At 35.9% G+C, this 27,540-nt stretch overlaps 1 protein-coding gene across 13 annotated transcripts in view; it reads left to right on the top strand.

Moving 5' to 3' along the window:
* The window catches only part of MEF2C (myocyte enhancer factor 2C), a 158,389-nt gene that overhangs the window by 47,509 nt on the left and 83,340 nt on the right, over positions 1–27,540 (top strand). For 10 of the 13 annotated variants that reach the window (XM_014543956.1, XM_014543952.1, XM_005871489.2 and 7 more), the window contains one exon: positions 21,754–21,949. In XM_014543956.1, coding sequence (XP_014399442.1) covers positions 21,896–21,949 — 54 coding nt within the window. In that variant the 5' untranslated portion in view covers positions 21,754–21,895. Of the gene's footprint in view, positions 1–18,586; positions 18,607–19,926; positions 19,946–21,753; positions 21,950–27,540 lie in introns of those variants that run through there. The other 3 variants (XM_014543955.1, XM_014543954.1, XM_005871488.2) reach the window with 3 other exon arrangements.

Below are 27,540 nucleotides of genomic sequence, written 5' to 3'. Positions count from 1 at the left end.
GGTGACCGGGCCAGCAGGGGAGGGCAGTTGGGGGTGACCAGGCCTGCAGGGGAGAGCAGTTAGGGGTGACCAGGCTGGCAGGGGAGTAGTAAGGCGTCGATCAGGCTGGCAGGGGAGTGGTTAAGGGGTGATCAGGCTGGCAGGCAGAAGCAATTAGGGGCAGTCAGGCAGGCAGGCAGGTGAGGGGTTGGGAGCCATCAGTCCTGGATTGTGAGAGGGATGTCCTTTATGGAGAGGGTGCAGGCTGGGCTGAGGGACACACACATACACACACACACACACACACACACACACACACACCCGTGCATGAATTTCGTGCACTGGGCCTCTAGTATACTATAAGTTCTTAGTGATATGTAAGTCACACATACACACACATATATGTAAGTACATATATATATATATATATATGTTTTTATGTACAGTATGTCAAAGGGATCAGCAAGATCAGAGTGAATACATAAGGCCTGGAAGCTTTACTTGCTGCCCCATGATAAACTGACAGGCATTCTGGGCATTATGTGGCCCTGAAGAGCAATGAGCTTCTATATTTGCTCCAACTATAAATTTCTCCATTCTCTCATCTACATCTATTTTGGCAGTTGTCATTCATATGTTGTGTTCTTAAAGCAATCAAAGTAGCCATCATTTTTTATTAAATTGCTGGATTCATTTTAGCCTGAGGTGAAGGGCGGAGTCACATTGTCTAGGTTCCAATCCCAGAGCCACCATTTATCTTGGTCAAGAGAAGTCCTCTTTGCCTCATTTTGCTCATATGTAAAATGGACATAATAATGAAACAATAAGGTTGTTATGAGGATTAAATTAGCTAATATGTATAAAGTAAAGAGAACATGACACAAAACAATATATTTGAATCTGATTTTTGTAATTTAAATAACAGTTGTTTGTATTCAACTTCCAGTTGGAGAAACTCCTTTGTAATGCATTTGTGATCCAAGTCATTACCAAAAACTGTGTAACTATAAATGAGATAAAATAGAAGTAGTGGTTTTATGTGAAAGCTATAGATTGGTGTCTGATCTAGTCTCCTAATTATGCACTTAATAAGCCTATTAAAATTCTACCTAGAGGTCCTGGAATTATTATCTCTCTTTTTTTAATGTCATTGTTTTATAGATGAGTTACTAAATGAAAAAAAAAAAGAGAAAAGTGCTAATAGAGGAAGTTGGCATAGAGAATTGTCACAGTACTCAGCTCTTTTTATCTTTTTCTATATATAGTTTTAAAATATTGTTCAGATCAGCTGATATGTAAGCAGTGGAATGCTTTTTCATATCATCTTTCTTTCCCAATCATTTAAATAATGTTTTTGATGAATTAGTGTATATAAGGGAAACAAAGAAATCAGCACCAAGTTCTAGTATCAAATTGAGAATCGAAATTGCTAATTCCCCAGATATTTTTAATATATTGCTAATCTCAAGACCAGGACTAAATTGGTATTCTAGGACTAAAGTGGTAAATTTTTAATAGAGATATCTCTTATGGGCAAATCTTATTATAACATACTAGAATATCATTTATTCTTTGAGGGTGTGATTTATTCTACTTAAATATAAGCCCTGTAAAGGAGATGTGTTAATCTATTTTTACTCTACATACATAAATATGTCTGCTACACTCTAGTCAGTAAATGTATATTCAGAAGCCAATATGCCTAGACTATCACTTTTTTCCTATAAATGATGAATAATATTGATAAATGGCAATTAAAAATCTGCAATAGAGTTTAACTATTGAATACTAAATCATTTTATCACTAACTCTGTGTTCCAATGACATTTTCTAGATTAAAAAAATGTTGTTTCTACATTTAAAAAAAATATTTTGTGCTTTTGCAGCAATGTAAGCAAATGTGCACTTGAAAGAAAATTCACAATGCAGCCACAAATAATTCCCTGTAAGATTCAAAGTGCCATTTTCAAAACCAGTTCAATTTTTAGAATAGAATATTTAAAACCTCTTCTCTGCCAGACTTTACATTCCACATGTTTGGTACAATTAAAATAGAAGAGTGGTGGGTTGGAACTCTTCCATCCATATTTTGGAAAAACATATTCTCTCACCTCAATTTGTCAGTGTGCATTTAGAGGTAGGTCATTATGCAGTAGAAAAGGAAGAAGAAGGCAGCTCTAACTCATGTGACTGACATCTACGGAACATGGCCATTAATACAATTTGGCAGTGACCTTGGCAGCATTGCAGGTAATCTCCTCGCAGGGATAAACTATTTGAGTGACATTTCTACCATGTTAAGCACAAAGAGAATTCTCTTTGGAACTTTACCACTTAATTTTCTTTTATCCTAACAAAAATAGTTTTAAATCATCCCTTAATGATTTTCTATTTCCTTTTGCTCTCTCAAATGACAGTCCACTCCCACGCATCGTTGCTGTCATTTTTCTGTCATTGTGGGAGACTGCTATATATTTGGTAGCACATTCATAAAGGGTTGAAGACAATTTTATTTTTACTGTAGGCATAAATTTGTGGTCAGATTTCATTATACTACTCATAACAAAAGTTCTAAAAAGCAGAAAGCATATAGAGAGATGTAGGTTGAAAACTCGGATGCTGAAGGAAAATTTTTATTATGCTTTATAAACCTTCAGTTTCATAATTACTATCGCTATTTAGGTTTCATAAGATAAAACATGAATTTTTATCACAACTTCTTAGATTTTGCAGTAAAAGATTCAGGTGCATCATTGCTTGTTTTCTACTTCAGCCGAGTTGGTCACATAAGAGAGCTGAAGTGCATAGAAAATTCAGGTAAATGAATAGAAAAGATCATGACAAGTAGTAAAGTCTTATGAAAACATTCTACTGCCATTGTATCTCATATTTAGTAATAATATGTACTGAAATGCTTGTAATAAAGACATTGCACATAATGGAGGTTGGGCTTAGCAAAAAGCCTTTTAAGAGTTCAAACTTTCTTAGAGTTGCTTTTACATCATCTTTCAATACAGGAAATGAACAATGACTATAAAGGAAGAGCATTTTCCCCATAATATGGATCCATTTTTTAAAAAAACTATTTCTTCCTGAATTGTTTCTGAGATCTTTTACAATTTGAACCAGCTGTTAACAACAGCATTTATAGGTACCATTGACACTGGAGGATATGACAGTTCTGGTTCAGTGTTCATTATTGTAATGCACATTCTAGTTTAAACTTTATAAGCAGCCCAAATTAGTTAATTTCTGGAATTAAAGCAAATTCACTGTTCATTGGTCATTAACATTTTTGCAAATCACATGTATGTATGTGTATGTAGAGTATTAGAAAGCTGCTTCCAATTAATGGGTCATTATGAGTGCCTGAGGTGAATTATTTTCACACATAAAACCCTTAAGAAATATGTGATAAGAAGGACATAGAAATTTATTAGGTAAGGCATGTTCAGTAAATTAGAGCATACTGCATTTCTCATCAGTTCACCTGTAAATGTAACCGTTAGCAACATCAATTTTTAATTCATTGTCAAGCTGATCTACATAATAGAAATTCCTTATGTTTATAATACTAGGCTTACTCCGAATGGAAAATTAGAGGTATCTTATCCCTAGCTATAAATTATAGGTAGATGGTTGATGTAGCTTACACCACTACTTAAAGTCGTAGCCATAGGGAAAAGAGTTGTCCTTGAGATAATTGTAAATAGAAGTACATTAAGAAATAAAATTTAAATCAGAGATGAAAGTTACTAAGCATTTTTGGTGTATTATATGTAAGCTATAAATAGCAACATATTTTAAGCCAATTTTCAAAGGATGTAGTGGAAAAGCCAAACAACATGAAACATCCTTTTCTAGTGAGAATAAAACTTTTAGGTTTATTTTTACATAGAAGCTCAGATCATAGATGTATTGAATTTGATATATTTCACCACCAGCTGACTTAGGACTTTGACACAAATTTAAAAACTAGATGATGAAAATGAACACATTTCCTTAGAGTTTTGTCAGGCCTCCTAACACATGCGGCAGTATAGTAGAGAAATAAGAGTTTGAAATATGGAGTCAAGTTCCCTTATCTCAAAACCTAGTTTTGCTGCTTATCTGCAGTGTAAAGTAGGGCATGTTCTGTGTGTTTTTTTTTTCTGTGTCTTGATTTTTTTTATGAACAGAAATATAATATGAAGTACAATCGTGATAGCACAAATTTATCCAGGTATAAGTTCCAATTGAAATAATATTTCTGGGACATGTTCATTTAATGTTACCACTATCACTAGAATTTTTGAATAAAGACTAGAAGGTGGCTATCAGTAATAACATTTTTAAAGGAAATGAAGCATAATCCAGGGAACCCCAATTAGTAACTGTCTTATATACAAACTTAAACATACCCAAAGAAAAATCACATTATACAATTATACAATGATATAGCATCATTAAAAACTGATCCAATGAAAATACGTAAACCCTTACTGTGGAGTGTGATGGAGAAGAAGGTATAATATCAACCTTTCAAGGCTTAGGATTTTGTGCTATAAGACGTCCTCATTCATAAATTAGGAAAATATCTTCTAAACCACACTGATTAGAATGGTAGCTGAAGGAATAGTGAAATGAATAATTTATTCATTAAATTTCAAAATGCCAAGGAGTCTTGTGTAAAGAGAGTGTGGAATGTCTGGGCCTTGAAAGATAGTATCAGAACTCAGCATGACCTTGGTAACCTGGAGAAGTGGTCAGCAATCATGAAGCCAAGGAGGAACAAATGCTTTAAATACAAAGCAGAAGAGTGGCTAGAAACAAATCTGACAAGGGGAAAATGCAAAATTGAAATAAATGAGAACGTAAACATTTGTAAAATTTATGCAACGTGTAGATAATTCAAAAATATACTTGCTAGAAGTAGACAAAGGAGGCTTTTTTAAGTATTATGTGTATATTTTGAGACTCCAGTGCTAATGGCAGATATGACTTAAAGTAAAGAGCCACAAAGATGGGGAAAAAATAGAAAGAAAAGCAAGTAAAAGATAACAAAAATAGGTATCATTCAATACACAGTCTTCAAATGTATGAAATGAGGCCATGCTCACCAAATGTTGTTCTCTCCACAAGGCTAGAACAAGAGGACTGGACATAAAGTATTCCATGAGGGATTAGCTATAAGTAAGAATTTCCTGAGAGTGAGAGTTGTGAAATATCAAAATAGGTTACTGAGGAAGGTTATGTTGCTCCTTTTCCGGAAGGCCTTAAAAATAGGAGAGGTGGAATCTTTGTGAAATAATTTGTGTATGGCATTATCTGAAGGAGGGAAAAATGATCTGACCTTGGATGGCCTCTGCCAGTGTTACTATCAGGTATTTCTACTCTCACCGTGGCTGAATGAAAATATAGCGACGTATTTAAAAAAAATTATTTTGCTCTTTTTTAACATGGCAAAATTTAGATAAATGTTAAAAATGTATTTTATTGTTGAGAGTATTACAGATGTCCCCCATTTTCCCTCTTTGCTCCCCTCTACCCTAGATAAATTTTTTTCTTTTTTTCTTTTTCTTTCTTTTTTTTTTGGTTAATCCTCACCCAAGGATATTTTTCCATAATTTTTTTTTTTTTTTTTTTTTTAGGGAAAGTGGAAGAGAGAGGGAAAGACAGAGAGAAACATTGATGTGAGGGAAACACATCGACTGTTTGGCTCCTGCACAAGCCCTGACCAGGGTCTGGGCTGCAGAGGAGCCTGCAACCGAGATATGTGCCCTTTGCCGGAATCGAACCCCGGACCCTTTGGTCCGCATGCCGATGCTCTATCCACTGAGCCAAACCAGCTAGGGCTAGCCTAGATAAATTTTTTAATGGATCTCATAAAGATCCAGCTTAAGGCAAGTGAAATTTCTAAGCTCATCCTAAAATTTTCCATAATAAGTTTAGGGAGACATTTATTAAATATTCATCTTAATCAGTTTTCAAAAAAAACCTTAATAGTGACTATGCTACAGTCATTGTTTTCTAGTTCATAAAATATAAAAGAACATTTTAATATAATTTTGAATTTTAGAATTTCAGGAATGTGGCTAAATAATGACTAGGTGTTTCGACTGTGTATTAGTTGATGGTAATGCCCACTTTTCTAGCATCTAAAAGTAATGTTAGCCTCTACACTCCTCAGAACTCTAATTAACAGATCCACGGACAGGCAAGAGTGACATTGATATAAAAATGGCTCCCGGAGTTTCTTCACTGAAAGGCAGTATTGCCAACAGGTACTTTCTTCCTGAATTAAAAATTTTAGAGATTTCCTGTTTGTCAAAAATCCTCCTAAAGTGCATAGACTACAGAAGCAGCCATTTTGAGCTTTCACTTTGTACAGTGAGCTGCCCAGCATCTCAAATTGAATTCAGGCTTGGATATAATGTGCCATTGTTGATTATTGAATTGTTGGATGGCTCCAACCCACTGTGTGCTCATCAACTGGCACAATAACATATATACATACACAAATGAGTATATATATACCTACATCTGTACCACAGTGTTCTGCCTGTGGATGTAGGAGAAAAGTCTGACATGTGTTTAAAATATGTCACCTATTACTTCCTCACACTCTGTAGTTTCTGCTAGAGTGAGGCTGCACCATACATTGTGAAAGAACCGGTGTGAACGTCTATAATACACCAAACTATGTGATTTTTCTTCAACAATTATAAATACGTATATTGCCAATTATGTCAACTGCTTTTTTATAATTAATTAGTACATTTTATTAGGTGTGTGTCGTATAAAGCTGATAGCCATAAAATTACTTCTAAAATAATATATTTAAAGAGCTTGAATTGCACAATTTACCCAGAGGTCTCAAACACAAAGAATTCTAAAGAAGTAGGTAAATGTATTAAATTCTAAAGTGGAAATTCCACTGCATATAGAAGAATATTGTAGTGGACCATAATTTGTGGAGATGAAGGAGAAGGAAGAGAAAGAGCATAAAGAGAAGGAAGAGCAAGAGGAGGAATAGAAAGGGGGTGGGGAGGTGATGACCAGGGTAATACCAGGGTTGAGGAGTTCTGGGTTAGAAACCCACCCAGGGCACTTGGAAGGAGAGCCAGAAGACTGCCTCGAGCCTGGAAATAAGATAGCTGTAAATGCTGTGTAATCTCATCTTCATCAGAAATGAAGTTGACTCTCCTGACTCATCCTCAGGAAGACACCTGTCTTGATGGTATTTTTCCCCAGGGTTGTAATGTAGATGCATTGATTCTCATACATTCACCTGGTTTTCCTTATGCACAACCACATTTCTTTGCAGAAGTCTGGAGGGCAGACTGCCGGTGGTGATCAGACAATAAATTCTGATATTCTGATGACTAATCTCTAACTCATGTTTCATTGTATTCTCCTACTAGCACAGAGAAGTCAACTCCTTTTGCCATCAAGAATAAGAGAATATTAGATGAATTAAAGAACACCAACTTTAAAAGTATTTCTTAGATCCCTCTAACTCCCTCTGAACATTACATTTTCTGCATAGAATTTTAACTTGAAAGTCCTCTTTTGAATATTACCTTGAAGCATAGAGAAGCAGCAGAATATATGGTTCAAATACAAGTCTGGGACTGGACTTATAGGAGTTAAAATTATAGCTCTAACATGAGCTGTGTGACCCTGGGCATGTAACTTAACCTCTCTGTCCTTTTCTGTAAAATGGAAATGGTAATAGTGCCTTCCTCATGAGCTGTTATTGAGGATTAGAGTTAATATATGTAAAGCTTTTAATGCCACAGTATTTTATAATCTGTAGCTATTATTCATTAAAATTCTAAATATGATTAGTAGCCCAAAGTTAACCTTGGTCTTAACTGCTTATATTGCTTGAAGCTGGAGTGAAGCAACTCTTCAATGCAAAAACATATTGTTTTTCTAGGACTGCATCCTGGAGAAGCATTTTGATCTCATTTTGTCTTACGCCTTTATTGACTTTATACCACTTAGGAACTTGAAAAGGCCCTTTAGAAACTGAACCAAACCCCCTTTAAAAGTCTGAGGAAAATGAGACTCAAAGGAGTTGACTGGCACAACGACATGCAGCCTGCGGGTGGCAGAACCCAACCAAGAGCCTGATTCCGAAGAGCTTCCTTTCCACTGCACTCCACCACTCCTGGGTGCCTTGGGCTTTGGAAACATATTGCACCAGATGCTAAATATTTTATTAATATTTTTACTTCAAAAGAGCAGCAATTTTCTGCACCTGATACCATGTGTGTGTTTCTTTGTAAAGCTAAAAGAATACTTTTTCATTGTTTGATCAATTATTCAACAATACTATTATGTTTTCCCGGAGCCAGGCGTTGAGCTTAAGTGTTGGTTCGGGCCACTTCAACACTGCAGTGTAGTCTTCAGAGGGAAGGAGCTTGTTCCTTTCTTTAAAGCTAGCATTTCCCAAAGGATATTCCAGATAAATTTGAAAATACTCCAGATTCTGGAAACCAGCATGTTGAAGAGTATGAAAAGTCCTGTAGCAAAGAAACCCATTTTCCTAATTTTATTTTTTTTATTTCCTGCCTCGCACCCTTTATTTATTTATTTAAGGCATAGCTTGTTAGCATCCTTAGGAACGAGTGATCTCTGGCATCTACTTCCCTATTTCTCAAGAGAGTCACGAGCTTGCTTCTACCGATGGGTGCTTTCTTTTTAGATAGTAGGTTTCAGAGAGTCAGGATAGAAAACTGCCCATTTCAGCATTTTCTGATCTATAGTAGCACGGTCTTTTTTCCAGGGGAAGGAAGTACTGTCATACTTTCCATGTAGTGGAATCTGCAAGGATGACTTGGGCTGTCCTTGAAAGTAGCCTGGAGCAGAATGTGTAGACATGCCGAGATAAGAAGGCTTCCTCCAGGCCTTCAGTCCAGGCACCACCGCAGCTTGCACGCTTGCGCTGCCCTGCCTGGATCGAATGGAGGAAACCTTCTGTTCGTCTGAAAACACCTCTATTCCTAGCTCTTTGACAGTTTCACTTTCCATATCCCCTCAGTTCTAAACATGTGGAGAAAGAGATAAAGAAAGGTGATGAAATGAAAAAAAAAGGGGGGGGTGTGTGGAATGCTACAAATAGAAGAAACCTGTATTTCCATGCCTGCTCTGTATGCAATTATGACTAGGGTTTTGCAGGGGAAAGGACGTGTCTTCCATAGGTCATTTTACAGGATAGGGAGGGAGGGAAGTGAGTTTGCAATGTTAAATATTGGTTAGCATTGAGGACAAAACCAAACACTGTTGGGTTTTTTTTTTAAATTTTTTAATACATTTTTATTGATTTTAGAGAGGAAGGGAGAGGGATAGAGAGATAGAAACATCAATGATGAGAATCATTGATCGGCTGCCTCCTGCATGCCCCCTACTGGGGATTAAGCCCGCAATCCAGGCATGTGCCCTTGGCCGGAATGGAACCTGGGACCCTTCAGTCCGCAGGCTGACGCTCTATCCACTGAGCCAAACCGGCTAGGGCACTATGTTGGTTTTTATTAGAATTAATATCTGTATCATGATTCATTTTGGAAAGGAGAGAAGATAGTTTTGATTTTTTTTTATATATTTCAAATGTATGGTTCTTTTTTAAGGGCATTTGGTCAATTGCAAATGAAAATAGATTTGTAAATTTAGGTTTTGTAAACTATACAGATTATTTTAAAACTGATGAATTATGTTCACCAAATATGAAATAAAAAGAAAACAATGTAATAAATAGTCAAATTTATACCACTCCCCCCCCCAAAAAAAAATGGTAGGGAAGGGAGAATTGAAAATGTATACCCATTATTTCTTAAATTAAGTTATATTGCATAAGAAATTTTGACCCTTCCCCTTACTTAAAATACTAGTTTTTAATTGGACATTTCTATTTTACATTTAAAATTAACGTGTCTATTGTCCTGTACTCTAATTTCCTACATAAATAATCATAATTCTTAAATTTTGTATTTTTTTCTTAAAAACGCGTTAATTTAAAAAATACTAGATGATTCAATTTGTCTGTTCATTCTGAGTTGGAAATTAATCTGTTTGGCTTGAGGCTATATAGCTTACTCTCATTAGATGGTTATGTCCAAAGATATGTGAATATTTCCCATATAGTGAGACACTGGGATTTTCAAATATCGCTGAGATCTTAATCAAAACTGTGCTGATTGCTTGGGAGTTGAGCCCTATGAGAGAGGAAATAAATCAACCTAATCCAATGACTCAGTTGCATTAATAATATTGTAAAATTGTTTATTTCTAAGAGATAAAAGGAATGATTTAAAAAATATTCTATATTTTACATTTGTAGAAAATTTGTATTTGTCAGATTACTCATGGTGCTGTCTATATTTAGCATTGCAAAATGAACTTATTTCAACTAGTGGGCATGGCTTTTATGAAATAGTCCACATTTTCAGGGAAGACACACCTTTGGATTGAATTAATATCAATTTAGAAACCTTTTGCATTATTATATACTCATTATATTATACTCAGTGCTTTAAAGTATTTGTAACTTTTATAAAATTATATAATGTTGAAGTAAAGGAAGCAAGTCATCACAGTAAATTTATGAAATTGAATTGTGTCCAACTGAAATTTTACAGATGAATGTGGCTCTGTTTTTTATTTGAGCTTCACAACCCCATCATAGAATATATGTATTATTATTCCCATTGTATAGATGAGGAAACTGAGGTTTAGGAAATTGTGAATTAGCCAAGTTTGTTCCACCAGTGACTGACTGCTGTAGTAGTTATCCTGCTAATACTGTCTGGCTCCATCCATGCTTTAGATCTCTCCTCACAGGTCATCTTCTCAAATAACCTCCCTTGACACCACTGTCCACCTCCGCCCTTGCCTGTTCAGTTACTCCCTAGCCTATTCTACTGTGGTATTTGCTTTACAGCAGTCCTCTAAAATCATCCTATTGGTGCGCTTGTTTGTTGCCTCTTTAAAACGTGTTTCGTGCAGACCAGGACCTCTGATTTGTTCACAGTGTTGTCCCTGGCACCTACTATCAGGGAGTGACACCTTTATGTCTCTGTGACTAATGATCAAGCTTTTACATTGTTAGCTGTAATGTTAAGCTTCGTGATTTCAGCTCATGGCCTCCAGGGAAGTCAACTTAGACAGGATTTGCTTGCCTCCATGGTTCAAGATGAAGCTTACATTTAAAACCTGTGATGCAAATACACCAAACACATACAGTTACATGGAGTTCATTGGTTCCAGAGCTGGGGCACGTAGCCTGCACTGTGTCCTGTTAGAGGATCTGCACCGCATACATGCACCTTAATCTCATTTCTGACATTTAACTCTCACCCTCAGCACCAACGCTGACAAAAATTCTCAAGTATTAAAACCATGTGTTACACAACCCGGGCGTGTTTTACCGTGACCGGGGCAGTCGTGTGGAATCCTCTTGTCCTGGAGTTATGCACAGATAAAGGGAGGATATCGTTTTGAGAGGAATGCTACAACTACAAAGTGCATCCTGAAGGCCATTTAGCTCACAATGAAGGTCTGTGTTTTAAAATAGCACTATAACAAAGTAACTACAGAGTTTTGGCAAGGGCTTCAACTATTTATAGAACTAAGTAAGACATAGTAAATAGTGCCACACTACCCAGTTCTCCTTTGCCATAACCCCAGACTTATGAGAAGCACTGTAATTATATTTTTCTACTTAAAAAAAAATCATAGTAGCCATTATCAGTTTCACCATACGGAAGCTCAGACTGAGATTTCTTTTTTAAATGCATAGTTTTGATTTCCAACAGCTGCACTAGGTCTTTAATCATATATTATCTTTATGAAGCCTTTTTCTAACATATGTTAATTGGCTGTTTTCTGTGACAAATTATGAGCTCTTACTTTGATGAGGTTCAATTGCAATCATGTTGGAGTCGAGTATGTAGAGTTTCCACCCCTGCTGGTTCCTCAAACCACTACAAACATCCGCACGTCACTGCAGTGCTGAGTAATGGCAGGATTTGGGCTGGCTGATTTCACTACAGATTTTTTTTTTCCACAGGATATTTTCAGCTTCTTTGTACTAAATCTGTTGCAGGGTTTGCCCTTTTTAGCAGAAGCATGCTCTAAAATTAACATCAAATCTTATTGGAGATTACAATAATACAGTGAGAAATATTTCATCATACAACACCCCAGCGTCTGTTTTGCTTTACTAAAATTTTAGTTCGTTTATTATACATTTTTAAAAGTCAGTTAGTTGTGAGGTTGGTAAGTATTTCCTAAGTCATCAGCCTTTTGTAATAACTATTTTGAATTTTCCTCTTTTGAGGAGAACAATTACTTACTGAGATGATCGTGTATATATTTAGTTCTCATAACAAAAATGCAAATACTGTATTTCCTAGGTGTCCCAAATATTAGCATGTTAAAGATTCCATTGTATTTTTTTCTTTGCAATTGCATCTGTTGGTCCAATAATAAGAATTACATGTTCCATCCAGGTTATTATCCTATCGGATGCATAGCATCCATTCGAGCTCTCTATCCTCATGTCAGTTTTTAATGTAGGATTAAGATGAACAGATATGTTCTGATCCGTCTGCTCTAAGAACTGTGATAGATAGCCTGCATCAGATACCAGCAGATGATCAGTGATAGCTATAATTAGAATAGATATAAAAAATGCAGTGCATTTGTTTTGATTCACAGGGAAGTAGTCGGGGTAATTGATTAAGGCCTTCAGAAACCGTGTCACACAGCAGTCACATTGGGATTTATTTAGCTATGTTTCTGCCTGGACCAAGGTGAAGGACTCCATGAACTGTGGTTCTCCGAAGCTAGAGCTGAGGGGTCCAATCTCCACACAGGTGTGGGAGCTTAAAATAAGACGTGCCGGATGTGAATAGGAGCCACTCCTCCTCGTGAGGCGGTTTTTAATCAGCCATTTCCCTGGAGTAGCACACAAGCAATGAGCTCGAAGTCCTGAGGCTACCTGCGCTCAGAGGAAGGCCTGGGAACATCATTACAGAACTGGCGATGGAGCATATGTGAAAAAATTAGAGCAGAAATTAAGGGGAAGAAAGGTTAATGTCAGAAGTCTTAACTTTGGTACTGCTCTTCTGGAGGGTCATAAAGAGATCATTTCAAATATTAAAAAAGGGATGTTACACTGAATTAAATGCCGATACGATATAAAAAAAATCATCGGAAATAAGTCAGATAAAAGTTATTACTGATTTATGTTAGCCAGAACTATTTAAACATGTTTGTTATTTTGGGTCCATTTCAGCACCAGTAAATAAACAGGAAGTTGTGTGTGTGTGTGTTGCGAATAAGCACCACAGCCAGAGAGCAGGGCTTAGGCGTCCTGCGTGGTACCTCAGTGTGACTGTCCGGTCACTCGTGCGCTGTGTCCCGAGTTAGTGTGCACAAGGAAATGTAGTTCCGCTTGATAAGACGCATACTTAATTGGCCTTAAGAAAATAAACCAAGGTAAAGAATGATGTGTAAATGAAACTGAGAACATGGCACTTGACTGTATGGAAGCCCATGAGCCATGTGGCTTAATTGGGGCCAGTTGGGATCATTTAATGATTGCTGTCAGAAGATCAGATTTAATTCTCCTTATAAGGAGACCACAGTGGGATAGAGTTAAACAAATTGCCATCAGAGGTTTCAGATGAACAAAGCCTTAATTAGGTTGATTAGGATGCTATAAAAGAGAGGAAGAGAGATAGAAAAATTGATGAATCACTGGGTTCCATGTCGAACCATATATAATAGCAATATCTGTATTTTGTGAGGTAGGATTATGGCATTTTGAATATTATATATATTAGCATGGAAGGTTCTTATGTAAACTTTCTAAATTTCTGAAGTTTAACTAGAGACAAAAATAAGTGACATTCCATGTAAATAGCAGATGATTTTTCAAGCATATTATCCATAAGGTATAACAAAATATTGGCAGGAGAATTGTGTTTCTTCTCGTCTCAGGTCATCTTTAAATGTTAAATAAATTGAGGAGACAAATAACAGGCAAATTATTTTCAAGTACATAAGTTTTCAATCATTTAACATAATATTTTAATACATTATAAAACAAAGCCTTTACTTAGACTGTCCTTTTAACCATATCACAAACGCAATCATGTGATTATTGACTGGTGATAATACTCAGGCCTACTCAGGTGTCTTAAACTGTATTCTTATTGTTTTGTGTACACATTATGAAAAACTAAAATGTGTTTCTTTTTCCATTTGCTGTACTTTTGCAGGAAAATGCTCTCTCTGCACACACCCACACACACCCACACAAATGTATCAGTAAGGCTGAAAGGGGTGTCCAATACATACAGAGTTTAGAGAGAGAAAAATTTGTACAGTATCTCTGTTTTAATAATGAAATATGATATATTAAAGAAAGATTAAGAAAATAATGAGCGTAAGATTTTTTTCTGACAAGACCTAGAGATGCCTGGGAATTCAGATTTTTGTCATAATAAGATGAACATGTATAATAGCAACGTCGCCCACTGAAAGCCTAGCTTGCTTTGAAGGCTGGCAATTTCGTGTCACTGATATTGGTGCTGTACAGTGCTCCACTTGCTTTGTTCAATAGCAGCAACAAAAAATCCAGCTGCATGTGCTCATTGAGCGGCTACAGCTGGGGAGCAGAACACGTTCTGGGATGCTAACCAGTAGCTCTTGCTTTGTGATGAGGACAGTGTTGAATTCACCTTTGTGGTAAGCCCTGCCACATCACTACGTGGCCTTTGAAAGAAAAATTAGGAAATCAAAGACATGATAAAACCCTGAATTAATTACTTAAGATGATGTGGAAAAACTAAAAACTGTGGTGTGGTTGAATAGCATGGGGCTCTTGACATATTTGAAACCATTTGGAGTTTATTTTGGCTTGGAAAATGGAGATGCTATTTAAGCTGCAGTGTGAAAAAAAAAAAATCCAAGACAAAATATACCACGGGTAACCGTGGCAGGGCCTCCCTCCTGTTTATTAAATTGTTTACAATGCAATGCAGTTTGTGTAAAGGTATGTGTCTCCTACCTTCTAGAGCTGTGTAAATAAAATGATTCATGTCAGTGTTAATGGCAGGTTAGGCCCGCTTATTAAATTAATTGCAGGGGTTTTCAAAACGAGTTCCTTTTTAGCCTTATTATATTTCTGACATACATTTCATCTCCTTTTGTCCTTGGGGAAAGATATTAAAGTAGGACTAGAAGCATTAATGTGGAGTTTTCAGCAGCCATGGTCATTGGGAAAATTGATATATTTCCCTAGTTATTTCTACTTTTGCAGCCTGAAGCTCTTCCATGACTGATACTGAAGAGAAACTTCTTAATTTTTGTAACCCTGTAAATTTCGTCCTCATATAGTGATTATTGTTAATGGGTAAATGAAGCATTGCCTGTTAGCAGATTTTCATCGTTAGCTCTGCAAAGTGAGGTCTTCCTGGTGTACGGAAGGGTCACTTGGCAGCCTTACTGTGCGATGGGACTGAATTTATATTTCAGAATGGAAGCAGTCTTACAATAGTAGGCTAGGGACCCAGCCTGATCTGTACCCAGCACTCACCTATAGCACCAGTGTAATGAACATAACCATCCTGCAAATGAAGAGCTGCGTTCCCATCTTTTTGTAGGATACAGAAACAGGGGTTCCAAGGGATTAGTAGTCACTCAGCTCTTAAGTTCAAACCCTGAGCTTCCTGATTTCAAAATTCATTCAGCTTCCACTTCTCCGTTTAAATTATTCTTATTCAATATATGAGATGCTCTATAAACATGACAAAGGATTAAGTATCAGGTTATCAGTTATCAGTCTGCTTCTGTATAAGCAAAAATATGAAAATGTTCTTAGTAGAAGTCATTAAAAATAGTGACTACAGCCCTGGCTGGTTAGCTCAGTTCATTGGAGCATTGTCCCTTACATTAAAGGTTGCAGGTTTGATTCCTGGTCAGGACACATACCGGGGTGCAATCCTTGGTTAGGGTGTGGGGGTGGGCGGGGCGGTGAGCGGTGATCGATGTTTTTCACATCACTGTTTCTCTAAGATTGATTTTTTTTTAAAACATATCCTTGGGTGAGAATTTAAAAAAATAGTGACTGCAGAAAATACCCGAGAGATTAAAATCTTAAATTAATTTATTAATCAACTAATAGTATAATCCTACTGTCTGCCTGGCACTGGGGTAGTGACTGGGAATACAAAAGTGAGACTAAACGTACCTGGCCACAGATGTTGAGGAAGAGATGCAGTTTCAATTGTGACAAGTCCTACAAAGGAGGACATAGTGCTGTGAGTCCTTTTAAGGGAATTTGATGTGATCGGGAGAGCACAGAGTACTTTCTGAGGAGGTGAGAGAAAGGCAGAGAAAAGCTGTGGAGGTACAGCGGGGACGGAGGAGCATCCCAGCAGAGGGAATTGTATATGCAAAGGCCCTGTGGTAGGAAGTAGTTGGCAGGCGGTAGGAAGGAGCATGGCAGGAAAGATTATCAACATTATTTATTATTTGCATATGTGATATTACACTGGAACTTGAAGATGACTCAGAATTCATCATATTGGCTCTAAAATGGGATAGAGAAAATAGCTATTTGGCACAGTGGTATTTATCCAGCGGATAAATGGCTGTTCTTTTATTACCCATTAGAGGATGAGTCTTGGCTATGTGTCTTTAAAATGAACTCATCTAGGGTAATACAACATTCTGTAGGATACATGGTAAGCTTAGACAGATATGGAGTGACTTTCAAGACCAAGGAAATACTACCCAACTCATAAGACATCACACAGTCAAGGAGCAATAAGAACAATAATAATTATATCTTTTAAAGTTCAGAATACCTCTTAAGGAAAAAAAGAGTAAAAGTTCTACTTGTTCCTTTTAACCACAATATAATTAGATGTCTCATATGTCTTTCAAACATATCATAAAGTAGAAAGTTAAATGTATCTAGTTGCACCAAAATGAGCCACATTTTCCACTTCAAGTAATAATGAATCATTTAATTGTTTAAATCAGTCATACCAGACTTGCAGCAACTGGGATTTATAATCCTTTTTGTCCCTTAATAAGTTTCCAGCCTGTGTTTACTTAACAGTATAATTTCTTTTGTGATACAGTGTGTTCGGTTCTCAGCCTTGAGTTTTTACAAAACATTATATGAAGATGCTAGTTGGTGTCAGTAAAAATGTCAGTGAATGAAAAAGTTTTTATGCCAATACGAGTAAAAGAAAACCAGAATTATTTTTCTGCAAATTGACATCACATATTTTAATATTTTATCATTATTCATAGGCTGTTTTTATTTAAGTGCCTGCATTGTGCTTATTATAGCAAAATACACGCTTTGCAAAGATAAGTTTAGCAGGAGAGAATTAATTTCTTCCCACATCTTTTAATGTGGCATGGCAGTTTCACTCTAAGATCAAAACACATAACTGAAGGTTATGTTTAATTTCTAAATCAAAGTGTTGTGGGAAGATGATTGAAATCTGAAGATGACTCAGATCACTTGATATGTGGTTTTCTTCCTACAGAAACCTTATGGTAGACTGCCATTTCCAGGTTAGAAAGAAACTAACAGCGATGCGATTAAAATAAATAGTTTCACTATATACTGAAAGTTTGTTTGTTACTTTGATTCATAGTCTGAATTTTTTTAAAAGAACTTCGAGGGCTTTAATATCATAGGAATCTATTCTACCCACCTAGTCTGTGTCCTCTTTTTAACCATGAGGACAAAGAAGTAATCACTTTATTTTACCAACATTGGTTTTGGGGGGCAATTTTTGTGATTTTTATATTTTCCCAAAAATATGACGTATCTACATGTATTCATATGATGGCTTTTTCACTGCATACAATTCTTCATTTGCCACAAAGAATAAATTAAAATTATGTGGCCACATTAACTCTGATTTTTCTGAGACATGATAAATAGTAATCGCGACATATCTTCTCCACCAAAAGTGAACTTGTTGGTTTTCTCATCTCTGTTTCTTAAAGCAGTCAGGCAGAAATACTGACCTAGAGCTAAAATTGATTTTTCGCAGGTATTTTAAAAATAGAAATTAAAAATGTCTGGATTTCACTCATTGTCCCTTATCTGAACCTCTCCAAGGCCTCTGTGTGGGGTGTGCAGCACAGCACACTCAGACAGCTCAGCTCAGAGAAGGAAGTGAAGAGTTTTGGTTCCCATTTTACACTTCTGGAACAGTTTAGGGAAGGAAGCACCTTTACACCTTTTATTGTTCGTGGTTGCTGACATCATATCCTTCCCTGACCAGTCTGTGCGTGTTTCCTGCCATTCTGTCAAGACTCTTCTGTGTTACTGGGAGGGATTTGTAGGAGGCTGGGAGGGAGGGAGAGAGGGAGAGAGGCAGTAAGAAAAGAGGGAGGGAGAGAAGAGGGGGAAGGGAGGCGGGATGTGTGTATCACTCAGGGGAACTTGTTTATAAGTGAGAGAGCCAGCGGGAGAAGGATCTTTAGCATCTGTCCACAAGAAATTCTTCTCTACTTGGGTCTCACACCACTTTGCCTTCATGTGTCTGCTTATGCCAAACTCAAAGTGAACAGAAGCCTTCCATGCTGAAGTTCCCCTTTTTAGTAAGCAGCCTGATTTTATTTTTCTCATATTTAGGTTGGCCAACAGAAAAACAATGCAGAAGACTCTATAGAATGTAACTGTGGTAGAGAATTTCTTTTTCTTTCTATTTTTTTTTAATTACTGATTGTTTCTATGGGACTCTGTCATTTTCCAAGAATGCTTCTTTCATGTGGAAAGAAGTAGCGGCAAGCCTGCTGGAATTATTTTAAGCTTATGGTTGATTGTACATAATGAAAGTTTTCAGCATAACTTGAAATTCTACTACGTGTAGTTTAGCTATTATATTCTTTTCTTCATATGCATACAAAACAATTTTACAGATTAGTAAAGTTATATAATCTCTTTTTCATCCTCTCTAGGCTTCCTACAAATGAATACTTGAAACCAACCTTACAATATAATTTTTGCATAAAAATTAGGTTAGAGAAATTGTTATGCTAAGAAAACAGCTACTAAGCTGTTGTTGACCTTCCTAACTCTCTGAATTTTTACTGACAGCCTTGAAATGTCGTGACTCACAATCCAATGTTCTAAGCCATGTGTCCCATGACACATTTCTTCAGGAAAACAGTCACATCATCACCACCTAGTATTCTGCATATATACTTAATGTAAAATTTGCATTGTAGAAATGTTCAAAAGGCAACACTTGAAGAAATATTTATTTTTACGGAAAAAAAGAAAATATTTTAATTTTATTGAAATTTATACTTGCTTCTCTATACATTACCTTGCATATTTCAAATAGAAAAATATATTCAGTGGCATTTTTATCAGCTATTATATGTATGTACATATATATGTGTGTGTATATATATATATATATATATATACATATGACATATACATATAAATGTTTCTGTTTTGAGAATTCAAAAAAAAATCCTTGCTTTGCTCTTTTTAAAAAGTGTCTCTCATTACAAAGTTGTGAAACAACCGGGTGGTGATAGGGAGGAACTCTTCTAAGTTTGGTTCATCAGGAACTCTCTCTGTCTCTCTGAGGAGGCTTTTTTCTCCAGGGATGTTTCTCTACTTGTCTGGTTATGTGTATTTTGAAATCGGCATCTGTAGAAGTTCTAGTCTCGTCCGCCTTGTCACCACACTCTAATCTGTTCACCCTGACCTTCCACCTTAAAGTGAACAAGCGCTTAGGCAGGCATAGTCCTGTAAGCCACTAGTGCCACGGGCCTTAGCTAAATGAAAGAAAGGAAATTGTCCCATTTGCATTTGCTGTGGATTCATGGGTTGGCTTTTCTGTAATAGAGGAAGCCTGTTTGTGTCTGTGGGGTCTTGCACATGCATGGGAAATGCCATTCTAACGTGCTGCTTGCTTCTAAGGTAAGACCATAGGAAACACAGGAAAGTTGCCCAGTTGAGTGATATTTAAGACCATTTCTAAAAATAGATAAATGGACAATGGCAACAGTGAATATATGATGCAATTGTGCTTTGTGGATTTTTTTGTATCTTAATGTGATTTAATATGTCTTGGAATAGCCAATTTTTTCATGTATGTTTGTCAAATGTATGTTATTTACTAGTATATAACTCTTTAAAACTTTTGAACTACTTCCAACATTTGAAATTACCGCTAGAGTAATAACTAGTTTTTGATGAGCACTGTGTGGTCATGATGTTACTCAATACATGTATTCTCAGAGGCAGGAGTGAGCTGCAGTTTAATAGAAAGGCATTGGGCAAAAGAGAATGGATGGTCTTAGTATTTAAGCAGCAGCTAATCCACCAGAACTAATTATATCATAATAGCTTCTCCAATTAGATCATCAGAAAACTTAAAATTAAAAAAAAATTACTCGAGGTGATAAAGAATTTAGAAATTAAGTTAAAAAATCAAAAGAGAGCTGATGACCAGAGCAAGTATATAACAGCTTTCCTGTTCCAATAACTTTGAATTGGAGCCAATTAATCTATTAAATAGCCAGGACTTTGGATTAACATTACATAATAAATGTGGGAATTTACCAGGTTGGTCGTCAGACACCAACTAAAATAAACAGGGAAATACTGAGCAATGTGTAAAGTAGTTGCATTCTTTGACAGGAGATGGGATAGAAGAATTGAAGCTGTTGTTTACAAATGAAGAAGCCATTGTGGAATGCTTTCTTGTTAACTTCCACATTTCACGGCAATTCACTTTCATTACATTTAAACATTTTCAGATGTACTTTAAAACAAAGTAAAATATATACTTTTAATACTCTGGATTTTCTGGGTTTACCTTATATTACTGATGTTCATTTCATTAATATTAATTCGTCATCTAAAGATATCCAGTACATAATAGCAAGTTTCTGTCATTTTGTGTCTTACTCCCCAAAGAGATATGACATGTCTTTTTAAAATATTTAAATTTAAAGAACTGATGGCTTATTATAAAAAGTGTAGTTATAAATGAAATAATGCTCTAATTCTTTTTCTTTTTATGAATGATTATCTTTTTGGATTCTTGTACTGAAGATGTAGCTTAAGGGCTTTCAAAAGGACAAGATGTCACTGCTGAGAGCTGCTGGTTATGTAAAATTAAATACCCCGTATGCTTTTTACAGTGTTCTCATAGCGGTGACTTTTTCAAAGTAAGATGAAAGGATTTAGATTTGAATTAGTTGACATTTACATATATCAAATAGCACTTTCATAATCGTCCATCCTATTTGCATAACGGGGGACATTATCACCTCTGCTGTCAAAACACTCGATTGTTTTCCCTTCAGAAATGAATTAGCTGCCTGCTTAGCATACACAGGTACATAAAGGTTCATTAACTCTCTGATTTAGGTAATTTTTCACAACAGAAGGGTGCAAATAGTCACCTAATTTTATTTTAAAAATATTAAGCAACTCTGCAAAAGATACATTTCAACTGTCGGCCTTTAAAGCATAGTTTTCATCATTTAAATGACTTTGTTAAATTACTTATGAGATTATTTTCATTATAAAAACAAACGGATCCTACTTTATGTGCTTCTGCGTGTGATATACCATGAACTTTTAGTAAGCACTTATTTTCATTCATTTGATTGGCTTCCTGCCATGTAGTTGTTGCTTTTTAATAATTAGAATATGAGAGTGCTTCTGAAACTGACTTGCTGTTAAAGGGGTACTGAATTTGTGTTGTTGTTCTTCAGCAGGAACGAATGCAGGAATTTGGGAACTGAGCAGTGCAAGTGCTGAAGAAGGAGGTTTGTTTGGAGGAAACAGGAAAGAGAAAGAAAAGGAAGGAAAAAATACATAATTTCAGGGACGAGAGAGAGAAGAAAAACGGGGACTATGGGGAGAAAAAAGATTCAGATCACGAGGATTATGGATGAACGTAACAGACAGGTGAGTGGGGAAAACTTTTTTGTGTCATTACTTAACATGGACTATTTATTACATTTCCCCCAGATATGTTAAGGGTCCTGAGAACATTTTGAACTTAAGAGAAGTGTCAGTGAATTAAACATGGCCAGTTTAAGTGCTAATAGTCTCTTATATATGTAGGGTGTCCCCCCAAAAGTGTATACACGCTTTGAATAATTATAAAGGCAGTGTTTATTAAAATACATTTTCAAAGTTGAGCTATCAGCTGTTTACCTGTGTATACATTTTGGGGACACCATATATATGTAAAGAGAAAAAAAATCACATCTTTTAGAAATGCAGTTTACATATTCATGATCATTCACTTTTTACTTCAACCTGAATTCTAAGTGCAAGCTGTACTTGTGTAATATAAATAGCTTAATAACCAAGAGTTAATAAGCATGACATTGCTACATTGCACGCATCATTGAACGAAGATATTCTTCTACTCATGGGCACAAGGCCTTTTGTGGTCATCTATTTAAAACGTTTATATAATAAGCTAAATATCCTGAAGAAAATCACTTTCATTCTATTCACAGGCTTTGAAATACATCCAAAATATTTAACATGACCTAACAACAACAACAAAGAAAATACCCACATAAAATATTAATTTAAAACATATAGGCAAGAAGTATTAATTCGTACCATTTTCTTTAAACCCTGACTTTTGTACACATAGAGGCAGATGATGCTATAATTTTTTTCTAGAACTCCTGTGATATCTGTATGATACAATTGATCTTTTCTAAAGACATTGATTATACATCCAAATGCTCCATTCAGCAGAGTTGTATATCAAGAATATCTGTCACTTGACTCTATCTTCCTTCATACTTGGAGAGAGTGGATTTAGGTAGGCCATGTAAGGAGAGGTAGGCGGTTTGTATGTATTCTGATGTTAAATATCAAGTAATGATTCCTGGGGGAAACTACAATACGTCGGATCACAGCCATTGCTGTGGATAATGGGATCTATAAAGCAGGCATTCCTTGTCCTTGGAAAAGAAGAATCTTTGCTTTTGCCCCATTTACACTAGGGAAAGCTTAAGAGGACAGCTTTGGAGATGCCCCACAAAACTGTAATTTCCCCCAAATAAAGACCCTCTCTCTCCTGTATCATCCCTTTCTATCTCTTTGGAACACTAAGCGAGACTAGAACTGATTCATGGTTTAAAATGTTACGTTGCTACCTGTGTAAATTAAAGTGGATAGAAGTTGTTATTTATGCTGTCAAAGCCAGTATGCTAGAAGAGGTAAAGAAACTTTTTAGATTTTTATGTTTATAATTCCTTAAATTGTTATATTCAAGGTACATATGACTTGAAATATTTTTAGCTGAAAATTAAGCTAAAGGATGACTAATGCTAAGATTTATAATGTATTTCTTCAGTGCTTTTCTTACATGTTGTTTATTGCTATGGGTCAAGCCAAAAAGCAATAATTTTTTTCAATATAAAACCACAGTATTTTTACTTGGTTTATAGATTAAAATTAAAACTGAAATATTGAACATCATGTACCATTGACTGCTTGGACCCAGCTATTTGGACTAGAATTTATTTCGGTTGTAGTCAAAAGTTATATGAATTAGCACTTACACTTCATTAATAATACCAACTAATTTTTAGGCTCATGAAATCCATCATATCTTTTGCTTGCAAAGAGAGAAGAAAATTTGTGCAGGTGGAATTCATGAGCTTTTATTATGCTTTATAAAGGAACATAAAACTCACACAGGGATACATGAATTTTAACACCATACTTTTGAGCTAATAATTGAACATCTCTTCTTAATTTAAATATAGTTGTGTCTACAGATGCTATAACTCTCATCTATGTTGGAAATCATAGTAACTTTAAGAGAAGAAAAATCATTTAAATTCAGCTTAGTTTATTTTTTTATTTATCCTGAAGACAAATTTCTTATTTTATCCTATAGAATTTAGAACCTTTTTTTTTTTAGTCTTTAGGTACAGTAGGCCCTTTAATTCAATACTCTTAAATGTAATTAGTAAAATTGAAAACTTCCATGTTTTAACATATGTTTCAGTGGCTATCTTAGATGGCCATTGGCAATCATCAACAGCCATCTTTCTTACAAATGTTTGTCATGTGTGCCTCTCACCTACCACAAGAGTGGTCCTGAGAACCATTTGGGAGAGAGCTTAAAAGAGGTAGGTCACTTCTAATAATCAACCCCAGCAAATCTGCTAAAGCGTATCAGACGAATGATGGAGGCTCCCCTAAACTGGGCTTCCTTTAAGCTATGTGTTCACGAGTTGGAAAGAAAAAGTTAACTGCCTTGCCCTTTTTGAAGCTTCCCCCACCGTAGCCCCCTTGGCGGAGCCTCACACAATGGTTCACAGTCACCTTTTCTTAAAAGTAGCGAAAGCCGGCTTTGCCATTGCAGGTGTTTATTTGGCAATATGGAGAACAGGGTGTTATTTTTACAGAATAAGAAATACTGGCGTAAAGTGTGAAATGAAATATTGCAGAGCGGATGTGATAAATTGTATATCATTAAGAAATAAAACTGTTGTAAAACAGAGCAGCTTACTGTTTAAATTGAATTTTGCCCATATTTTATCTTTCATAATGGAAGGCGGGAACAGCTAAAATTCAGAAACTCCAATTGATATATGTAATAGTGTAGGGGAGGAAAAATATTAACAGCTTTTTGAATTTTTAAAAAATGTCCCAGAGTTTCTAAGTTTATGAAGACTACTGAATTTCTAGCATAACCAAGATGGGTTTCTTAAGCAAGTATATAAAAATAAAATAAAATCCTGAATTCTCAATTTGCCTTGCAGAAATTTTCAGATACCTTAATAAAAGCAGCTACAAGTTCTGAGAACTACATATATATTATTTCATTTAATCCTTATCCACCCCATTTACAGCTGAATAATTTATTAATTTATTAAATCAACTAATATTATTAGATTGCAATGTGCCCAGCATTAAGATGCAGTGGTAAACAAGAGGAATCTCATCCAGCTTATCAACTGCTGCAGAAGTCATCAAACTTTTTCTGTCAAGGGCCAGATAGCAAATAATTTTGGCCTTGTGATTCATACACATACAGTGTCTGTCTCAACTACTTGTCTCTGCCCCAGTAATGAAAGCAGCCATGGAAAAAATGCAGGTGAATGAATGTGCCTGTGTAGAATAAAACTTTACTGATAAAAAGGGGGTAGTGGGGGCAGGCTGGATTTGGCCTGTGGGTTGTAGGTTGTAGGCCTCTGGCCCAGTGGGATGAGTCAGCCATGAAATATGCAAATATATAACAAAGTTTTGTTCATATGTGTTATGAATGAAACTATGAAAGTGCTATGAATGAATAACAGGAGGTACTTTATTTAGATTGGGGGTCAGGGAAACACCTCTCTGAGGAAATGCTAAAGATGGGATCATTAAGATAGTGAGAGTCAGGCAGGTGACAACATTCCAGAGGAAACAAACGAGGCAGCTGAAGAAAAGCCCGTGAAACTTGACCTTGGTTCATATAACTTTAGAGAAATGAGAGAAAAGATTGAATTTTAGGCAGAGGCCAGATCATGCAAAGCTTTGAACTCAGTCAATACCAGGAGGTGGCCAAAATTTGAGCCCAAATCTTTCAGATTGAAACACAAAACATGTTTTTCTCAATTAAATCTTCTTCCATCCTGTATAACATAATAGCTAAGAACATAGTTTTAGGTCATAGCTTTTCCCAATTACATCCTGCTGCACCCTGTATAATATAATGGCAATGAGCACGGTTTGAGGAACACACAAACCTAGATCTTGTCCCAGTTCTGCCACCTACCAGCTGTATTTCTCTCCATCAAGCGCCTTAACCTCTCTGAACCTCATCAGTTCCCTCATCAGTAGTAGATTGAGGATTTAAAAAAAATAGTACCCACCTCATTGGGTCATTGAGATCATTAAATTAGGGGATAAAGGTAACATATCTAACATATAATAGGTGCTCAATAAATTTCCTTATTAAGCTATTCCTATTAAGACACATGCTCTTTGAACCATGAGTTATTGTGTTATAGTTAGTGTGATTTCCACGCAAGCAACTCCTGCTCTGTATAGTACACTGAAGAATGGTACCTGAACTTTCATTTCACGAGGGTTTTACCTTAAAAAGAGTATCAGGGAGATGGAAGGAACGTGGAACAGAGTAGAGCAGGAGCACAAAGGAGTCTTTAGAAGCAAAAGGGGTGAGAGAGTCATTTCAGACCCAGAGCCGGATGATGGAAGAGGATGGCTGGTGGACAGGAAGAAAAATGTCTTAAGTTCTTTTCTTTCATCAGATCTGGCACACTAATAGTTTTTGCCAGCAAACAAAATTTTATATAATTATCAGTGCAATAATTGGAGCACAAATTAAAGACAATTAGCAACATTCTCCTGTTAATAGAACAGCAGAATCCCCTTATGGCTAAAAGGAATTCAGAGTTCATAGCTGTTAAATTTTTTAACTTTTTCTCTTGAGATGTATTGATTTCCTCAAGTGACTCTCTTTTAAAAAGAAACAAAGTTTACTCCATTTCCTGTTTCCCACTATTTTAGATTAATCTTAGAATGTTGGCTAAAATTTCAATAGGATTTTTACTGTGACATTCATTCCTTCAAGGTGATAGATAATCCAGAATACATATTAGTAACTAAAAGGGCTAATTACAGTTTTAAATTTGAGAGTCACACCCCACTAACCTAATATAATATTTGTTGAAATTGAGATAGATTCACTCTTTAAATGTGAGGATTTGGGTAATTTGGAAATACAAATAAATTGCTTGTTCAAGAATATAACTCTGATGAATTGTGAACCGTGCGTTAAAAGAGCAAAGTAATCTAGTCGCACTGTTTTCTTTCGTCATCTCCACAAACAAAACGTCCAGACTTGCCAGTTGCTTGTATGCATATCAAGTAAGTGAATAGTATTTGAGAGGAAATTATACTTTAAATACTATAGAAGAGTTATCCATGTTAGGCAATGAATATCTGGAACCTTGTTTCAGATCAAGTGAATAAAATGTTCCATCACTGCAAGTGTTGATGTTTCTACCTCTAAATCCAAAATAAACCTGCAAATACCTCATCATGAAGACTTTTTTTTTGCCTTTTCCCCCTCAGTATTATTTCTTAACAGCTGGCTGCCTCCCCTAAACTCATATTAAAATTTTTATTAAACTCATTTTATAGAAATAAAATTAGCATGTATCATAGTAATATATCAGGACATCTTAGAATTGAATTATAGGGTATATTGATGCATCCTGTGGGTGCCTACTTAAAGATTCCCATGCATATAAGTTAAACCAGTCATTCATTAATCTTCAAATCACCAAGGGGAAAAGGTTTTGTTGGAATTCCTGGTGATGAAAGAGACTTTTGAGAATTTTCAAATCAAAGAAAAGTGTTCGGATGTCTAACAGCCATGATATGAAGCCGTTCATTTGTGTTGTATTCCTAGCAATTTGGAAACAGTACACAAATGGTCTCCCCCCATACAGTTGAATCATAGTGAAATGCACTACACACTTACTATACATCCCATAGGTGTGAAA

This window comes from Myotis brandtii, unplaced genomic scaffold (genome assembly GCF_000412655.1).
Source record: "Myotis brandtii unplaced genomic scaffold, ASM41265v1 scaffold344, whole genome shotgun sequence".
Classification (NCBI taxonomy): domain Eukaryota; kingdom Metazoa; phylum Chordata; class Mammalia; order Chiroptera; family Vespertilionidae; genus Myotis; species Myotis brandtii.
The sequence above is the reverse complement of the archived record's forward strand: the minus strand, read 5'-3'. Positions and strand labels throughout refer to the sequence as shown.